This window comes from Patagioenas fasciata, chromosome 1 (genome assembly GCF_037038585.1).
Source record: "Patagioenas fasciata isolate bPatFas1 chromosome 1, bPatFas1.hap1, whole genome shotgun sequence".
NCBI lineage: Eukaryota > Metazoa > Chordata > Aves > Columbiformes > Columbidae > Patagioenas > Patagioenas fasciata.
The window spans coordinates 10722692-10730571 of record NC_092520.1 but is presented as its reverse complement, the minus strand read 5'-3'; the positions used below and the strand labels follow the sequence as shown (position 1 = coordinate 10730571).

Genomic DNA, 7880 nt, shown 5'->3' with positions numbered 1-7880 from the left:
CTCTGATAATAGCTGGGTATTTATTCAACGCTGAAAATTCCAGCCTTAGTCTAAATTTACTCAAGATTAAGACTTGAGGCTGACATGTGATAGAACCAGTCCGAAGTCATCACAAAAAAATATTCAATGCAAGCAGTGTGAAAAGATTAATAGGAAAAAGGATTTCTTTCTTCAGACCGGGCGACAAAATTGAAAAAAAAAGGTCCAAACCAAACTCCCAAATGCACAGTACTTCTTCAAACTAATACCACTTTTAAAACTAGCAAGAAACTGCTATTGCATAAGCCTCATATTGAGCTCAGGAGTGATGAGAATTGCTTATGTGAAGAGTGAAAACAAGGGTGAAACTCAGCTGAAGCTAGCAGAACTTGCAGATAGCTACATACATTCTCCTTAGTTAAACAAACAAACAAACAAACAAACAAAAATACCTGGTAAACAATAAAAGCTCCAAACATGACAAGGATACACACACCAAATGGAAAACTAGCATGTATTTGTGTACCGAATGCATAATTATGATAGGCAGCCAATTAGCAAAACCAGACACACTGCAGAAAAAGATATAACACACCGAATGAATGCCAGGGCTTGTAAACTGTAGGTTGTAGCTGCTCAGCAACTGGACCCCAATGATTAATATCAGCAGCAAGAATGATGCTACTGTTGTGCTGCTTGTCCTACTGTTTGACTAAAGGTTGAACTGATGGCTCGAGAGCTGCAAGGGCCCTGGTTTGTGGGAAAGGCAGCTCTTGCAGGAAAAATGGCAACAGGGGAATGCTCAACTGCAATTTCAAATCAGAAGTTTACTTCTCACCCTGTCAGTTACAGAATCCTCCAGAACTCTCCCACAGCCTCTGCAGTCTATCTGACTACCAGATTAAAAGGGCAGTAGATTTTGATTCTTTGAATTAGAATCTCTGCTGTCTTGAACTTCAGGAGTCCATTATAAGATTCCAGCTAAAATAAAGTGTACGTTGCTGGCAGCTGACAAGTTCAGCTGGCAAAATTTGACCCTTTCTTCTACATGAGGAATACACCCAGTGAGGCAGAGAGAGTACAGGACTGCACATTGAACACAAACCAAACTGTGTCTTCCAGTATATGCAAGAATTTTCTCAAGAAGACAGAGCCAGCCTCTTCAATGACGTGTGAAAGGAGGACGAGAAACAACAGCCAAAAACTAAAACAACAAGAGGTTCTATCTGGATATAAGAAAAGGCTTTTCCATCATGAGGGCAGTGAAGCACTAGAATATGTTGCACAGAGAGGTTATGTGGTCTCCACCCTTAGACATTTTCAAGACCAGATTGGATAAAACTGTGTACAACCTGGTCTGACCCTGGAGCTCACCTTGTTCTGAGCAGGAGTTTGGACTAGAGACCCCCTGAGTTCTCTTCCAATCCTATGACAACTCTGCTACTGGCCATCTCTTGCTGAAAAAATCTGCAGTTACACAAAGAACTGGGTGATTAGTTGTGGTCTGGCTGAAAATGAGTTAATTTTCTTCATGCAGTTAGAAACATTTCTTTTTCATAGCCAGCATGGTCATTATTCGGACTTGGTTTGAGAACAAGAGATAACACTCCAGAACAGAGTTAATGTTTTTAATTGGTCTGTCCTGAGAGCCAAGGACACTCTGAGCACTCTGCCCACAGGTGGGAGGCATCAAGGAATGAGAGCATGGATGGAGCAGAGCTTGACTGACATCCAGACTGATCAATAAGAGTATTCCATCCAATTAGTGTCATGCTTCAGATTTAAGGAGAGTCAGGATCTTCTGGTCTCTCTCTTGCATGCGTTCTTTTTCACTCTTTCTGTCAGAGTCGGGGGAGTTTTATTCAGAGTGTTTAGTTTGGCTCTCTGCTGTTCTGCAGAAGCCTCTGGGCCTGCCTCTTTTCTCTCTTCGGAATCGGCTGTTCGGGACCAGGTGCTGTTTCCTGGGACTAGCTGCTTGGTGTGGATGGAGTTAATGAGGAATTGCCTGGAGTATCTTTCATTTTATATTCTATTTCTATTATATATATATATGGCCAATTACTACAGAATAATATCAAAGCTTGAAAGCCAAAACAGCTAATCTGGCCAACAGCACTTGGCAGTGCTAAGAGTGAATTTCCACTCACTATAGAAGTCTAGGAAAAAAAAGACTCTTTTCAATGTCACTTGAAGATCTGCATTGCTGAGGGGGAATTAGCACACAAACCTTATCTTGGCTTATTGTATAGGAAAGGATTTCACACTCAGGGCTTGTTAGCTAATAGCTATGTCCCTGAGATACCCTGACAGTTCTAACAGAAACTCAGATGCTTTAAAAGTAGTTATTCCTTTATCTGGCTTCTCAATGTCTGCCTCACCTTAGTAGACTGCTTCATAGCATCTACCTCCTTGTTTATATGGCTGTTTCAGTTGTTTTGAGCTCTAAGAATCAATGGACTGGAAATGTTTCTCAATGCAGCTACAAAGTTCGCAAGAATATATTAACAGACAGTACTTTTAATGAGTATTATTTATTTAAGCATTGTTCCCCACTTGTCTGGTAGGAACTCGATGTCCTCATTCTCAGGCACATGTCAGTTGGTGCGATTTTGTTTACAAATGCCAAATGTGACCCTTGCTTCTTTGTATCCTCCTAGTAGATGAGTCATGTGAAATGACATTTCTCACTGCATACATAACTATTCTCTATTTTTTTGCTTTTTGTTTAGGACTCATAACCCTAGTGACACATATAGGAAAATGGACAGTTGCACATGCACCAATGCATATATTTTGACATATGGCTTGGACAGCTGACTACAAATCATGTAGCTTCAGTAATTAGCTACACAGCCTCTGCCCTTTGCTGTCCAGTAATGACACCGGTCACTTCTACCTGGAACAATCTTTGAAGAACTGAAGGCTGCAGGTAAGTAAAATAATGACTTAAGTATACTAACTTTCTAAAAAGGGCTTTAATGTGAAGAGTGGAAATATTTATGAATAAAGAGGTCTTACAAAAAGAAAAATATCTATCATGACACTGAAATCTATCAGATCCTGGGACAGTCTTCTAAGACATGGTGGAAGCCTCAGCAGAAATGGCAGATCAAATTACACAAAATATTTGCTGTGCAAGAGGTTATTAATCTTCTAGTGGCAGAGTATCACCAGAAGTGATTTGATTTTCTGAGTCTTCTCTATCTGATCTCAGTTGTCTCACTGTAGTCTTTTGAGCAGTCTGTCACAAGATGAAGCTGAACACCAAAAGCAGATGCTACAAAGATGGTAATAACTTTGTAGCCTTTCAAACTGAGGACATGATGAATTTTCTTTGCTTTCAGCTGTCTTCATATTAAAAATACCTTGATAAAGTCAAGGCATGGCAGGGTAGATATTGGATGAAAGCAGTTGTATTGCTTTGTTTTCACTTGGGTGACTACAGAGCTTCCTGCTTAATTTTATTTGCAAAAAACTGCAAGACTCAGCATATGAAGCAGAAAATGTCATGGATGTGTACTCTGGGCTGGCTGCCCAAAACTTTTAATGGTCATTATACATCTCTCATATGGTATGTGACAATTTTCTCATTTTGATACATGAATTTTTGTTTAAAACAAGAGCTGAAAGGGCTATCTTGGAGTTAATTATGCAATTCCAAGGCGAATAATAAAAAGTCAGCAACAATATTAGGTACTGATAGGAATGTGAAACGACTTCTGGTTTCCTGATGCGCTATGAAGACTGCTATGATAATTAAACTGGCAAAATCAAAGCTCTGAAAATAAATACAGTGGTTAGCGTTTCTTAAAAGATGAAGGTGAGAGAAAACGTGAAAATTTTTCACTCTCAATTCAGAAGTTATCTAAAGCCTGAGCTCTCTGAATGTAGTTCACTGCCTTGTTAGCATTGCTAAATGCATTCCACTTGGGTATACTATTTGCAAAGAACAAGATTTTTGATGTTATGTTCTTTGTCATAATCCATCCGGTGTTCTTAAAAGCTCCATTTTTAAAGGCTTCTGCAAACTGTCATATGTAGTCTTCATTGATGATTACATTGTTGATATTCATGCTACTTCTTTCAGTGTTTCTGCTGCTGCCTGTACAGTGAAGGCTGCAATGGAAATCTGCCTCTTAACTTCTTCCCAGGCTTCATGTTGATCAGCTTTGTTTTTAATGTCGAACATGGCATCATAGATCCCTGGGAATGATTCTCCTGCATACTTGTTATGGCTGCTTGGAGCAAAGATAACATGCCTGTAGGGAAGTTGAGGGAAAAAAATAACAATATTCTGCATTAGGAAAATAAAACATACTATTTTCTGAATAAAACTAAACTCTTTCTTTGTCATCTGTTAAATTCTTGACACTGAAGATGTAAATAAATATGATTATTGCAATAACAATACCTATCATCTATGAAGTAAAAAAATAAGCTACATTATTCCATGGAAATTCCAGAACTTCATACTTAAGAAGACTTCAGATAAAATTGACTGAGGTATTTTCATTTCCCTCGTTTCACATGAAATGGAAAGATAAAAAAAAAAAAAAAGCCAGTTGCTTTTCTCACAGGTATATACAATCTCCAACAGATATAGGCATGCTTTGAGGTAGGAAATGTAATGCTTTAACAGAGACTGTTATCAACAAAACTTTAATAAGTTATGAGAGGTACAAGGATTATAGAGCTTAAGTTCTTTTTCTGCAGTTACTTTTTATTGGAACTTTTCAGCAAAAAGATTACTGTTCTGAATTATGCAGACTGGCAGAAGGACCAAAAAGCTAGACTTGGCTATGCTGCCTCTCAAACAGGATTTACTTCTTGAACTGGATGAGAGTACTACTGAATTCACTGTTGCTGAAGCGCTACTGCCTAGACTGTATTTGCTGGCATGACTATTTTTCTATAATTGATCAAACTTTAGGTACTTCAGTTATACCCTATTTCACTTTCAAATAGTAATAGCTTCCTAAAGATCTTTTATGACTGAAATTAATTGAACTGGGTCCAGAGTCAAACTTTTAGATCTGTTTCAAAGCCCATGGAAATCAATGGAAATGGGCGGACTGATCTGAATAGGCTTTCAACAAGACTCTTCCTCATTCTATATAGCGTATCCCACTGAAGGCATCTCTAATTTTGTTTTGCCTTTTCAAGCTTATTTGTCCTGTTTAATTTGATTTTACCACATTGAATAAAATCATTGCAATTCCATTTAGAGACCTGTAAATCTTAAAAGGATTCTCATAAGGTACTACAGGCAGAGAGTGAAAAATAAGCCTTTCTTACCTGTAGAATGGCCTGCCAGGTAATCCAAGAGGATCAATGAAAGCTCTTTCTAGAAACATGAGCTGATCATTTAGTGATCTAACAGCAAGGAGGCTAAAAACAAAACAAAACAAAACCCAAGAATATGTTAGCTACAAAGCGTTTGGCCCACTCTCGTTCTATGCCCCAATGTACACAGCTCTGGATTTACAAAGAACAGTAGATCAAAGATGTTGAATTTAAAGTGTAGCCCACAAAAGACAGGTTATGTCAGCTAACCTGCACAACAGGATTATGCCAATATGTACCATGAGATAGTTTGGTTCATAACCTGAAAATCTCTAAAAGCAGCTTTTAAAGGCCAAGGAACAGTGTCAAAGATAGAGACTTCCAGGTATTTTCTTTCATGTTGCACCTTATTCCTTTATCTCCTTTTCAGTAGGATGCTTAGGCAGATCGTTCTCTTGTACAACAGTTTTCTAAAGACCCTATTTTCTACAAAGCCAGCCAGCCACAAATTACTTCAATAAAATCACATTTATTTGTATGTAAAACCACAACATCTGAGAAACAGGAACCTTGTGATGTTAGAATCATCTTTTGAGTCATCCAAGAATTGTGCTTTTCTGATGGCAGATTGTAAATTTCCTAGAGCAGAGACCATCTGTGTCTTTGTGCTTTGAAAAGCTCTGAGCCTACTACTGATGTTTAACAAATAAAAGAACTGTGGAGAAGATTATACTGAATATATGTTGGCTTGGTAGTTTACATCCAAAGAAACCATGGTAGAGCTTCAAAGGCATTCACCAATAAAAAGTGGTAAAATTTATATCACAGTAAGCCTGTAGTACCTACTACTGTCAATGAAATCGCTCCAAGTTTACATTGGTGTAAATGGAAACCGAAACTGGTTGGTTGAATTAAAGCTTAGATTTACACCATCCATCAATGAAACCATTTTGAAAATGTCACATGCATGTCATATGTCATAAATGTCAAATTTTACATAAGAAATTATCGTTAACTCCTTTATCTTGAGAGTCGCTGCCATTAAAAAGATGGCTTTTATTCTCACTTAGGCTTCCATAAGGGTAAGCATATGGCTGAATTAGATTTGTCCCAAGAAATGTAACATACACATATGTATATATAAAAGGAAATTTCGTTTGTCATTCTGGGCACAGCCTACAAAGAATAAATTAAGAATTAAGTCAAGTGCAAACTAGGCCTTTTGGCATAGGTGGTACACAGAATTTTTTGAAAGCTCATCAGAAAGTTTGCCACGACTACGATCATGGCACAGTTCGGTTTGGTTTGTTTTTTTTCCATTAAGTGATCCCAGTATCATGACAACTAGAGTACTGGCAGACTAAGACCACAAATCAACATTTGTTCTTTAATGATAATCCAGTGACAAAATCTTAAGACATGTCTCTACTCAGAGGGAGTTACACAACTGAGCTGGCTCTGCTTATGCTAACTAGCATTTTAGTCACATCCATGTGTCATCATCGCTTGTCAGCTAAAACCTGTCAAGAGTTGACAGTAATTAGTCTGGACACTTTTTGAAGCTAACATGGCTCTGCAGTGTCTCTTAGGTCCGCTAATTTAAAATTTCTATACTTTTGTTTCCTGGAGTAACCAGATCCTTAAAGACAAGAGTCCATAAGGACTTCTAATGAAACAAATGACTGACAGTCATTTGTCACCAAGGTTATTTAGGGGACTAAACGCCAAGTGAAGACAATGCCCTCTGGGTGCAGAGGACTACATGGAGTATTTGACTGGAAAAAACAAAAGAATTAAACTTACTTATTGATATCAATTTGTTGCAGTCTCTCATGAAAACTAGCAGCAAGTTCTGTAAAATTCTTCACAGCTGAGAAGAGAGCATCTGGAGGGAGGAGGAAGGAAGCATTTAACTTCAGATTCTAAAGGAATCATTTAACAAATGAAATTCTTCAAATTAAAGCTTTATCTTTCACTGTGATCATGATGTGTCAATTCTGACTGAAGGAAAATCAGATGAACTCATATTTCTACATTAAAAATGATGTAATTCTATGTGAAAACTTTCCTTGGAGACAATAGAAATCAGTATTTTTGTGAATATTATTATTTTTTACTTGAAGAATGTGCAGGTATACCAACAACTAAAGCACGCATTGCCAGAACCAGGCTGTTCAGGTAGGTCTGGGATTTTGATATTGCTCATTACCTGCCAAGTCCTAAACTGAAAAGTGTATAACATTGCCAATAAAATAAAGGCTTCTCAGGGAGGAGGCATATTGTGAATCCCTAGAGGCATATTGTGAATCCCTAGCACACAAAATAAAATTTCACAAGATCCCTGTTGTGGCATAGGGATGAGCCATTCCTGCCTAACCAAGGCCCACAGCAAACTTCTCATGATGCCTGCACTTGCCATCCTGTGCCTATCAACTAAAACAAGAAAAGTTCTGACTCGATATAAGGAAAATCTTTTCACGCTGAGGACAGTCAAGCACTGCAGTCCAGAGAGGTTCTGTAGTTTCTGTCCTTGAAGGTTTCCAAGACCAGATGGGACAAAACCCTAAGCAACCTGGTTTGACCTCAGAGCTCCCCCTGCCTTAGGCACATTGACCCAG

General features: G+C 38.2%; 1 protein-coding gene across 1 annotated transcript in view; it reads right to left on the bottom strand.

The window, feature by feature from the left end:
* Positions 1-2491: 2491 nt before the first annotated feature.
* LOC136098857 (putative N-acetylated-alpha-linked acidic dipeptidase) overlaps positions 2492-7880 on the bottom strand; it is a 31027-nt gene continuing 25638 nt past the window's right edge. Inside the window, exons 17-19 of the mRNA XM_065832604.2 lie at positions 7066-7147; positions 5275-5367; positions 2492-4238 (exon numbers count right to left, since the gene is read on the bottom strand). Of these exons, the coding sequence (XP_065688676.1) occupies positions 4049-4238; positions 5275-5367; positions 7066-7147 (365 nt within the window). The 3' untranslated portion in view covers positions 2492-4048. The remainder of the gene's footprint in view (positions 4239-5274; positions 5368-7065; positions 7148-7880) is intronic.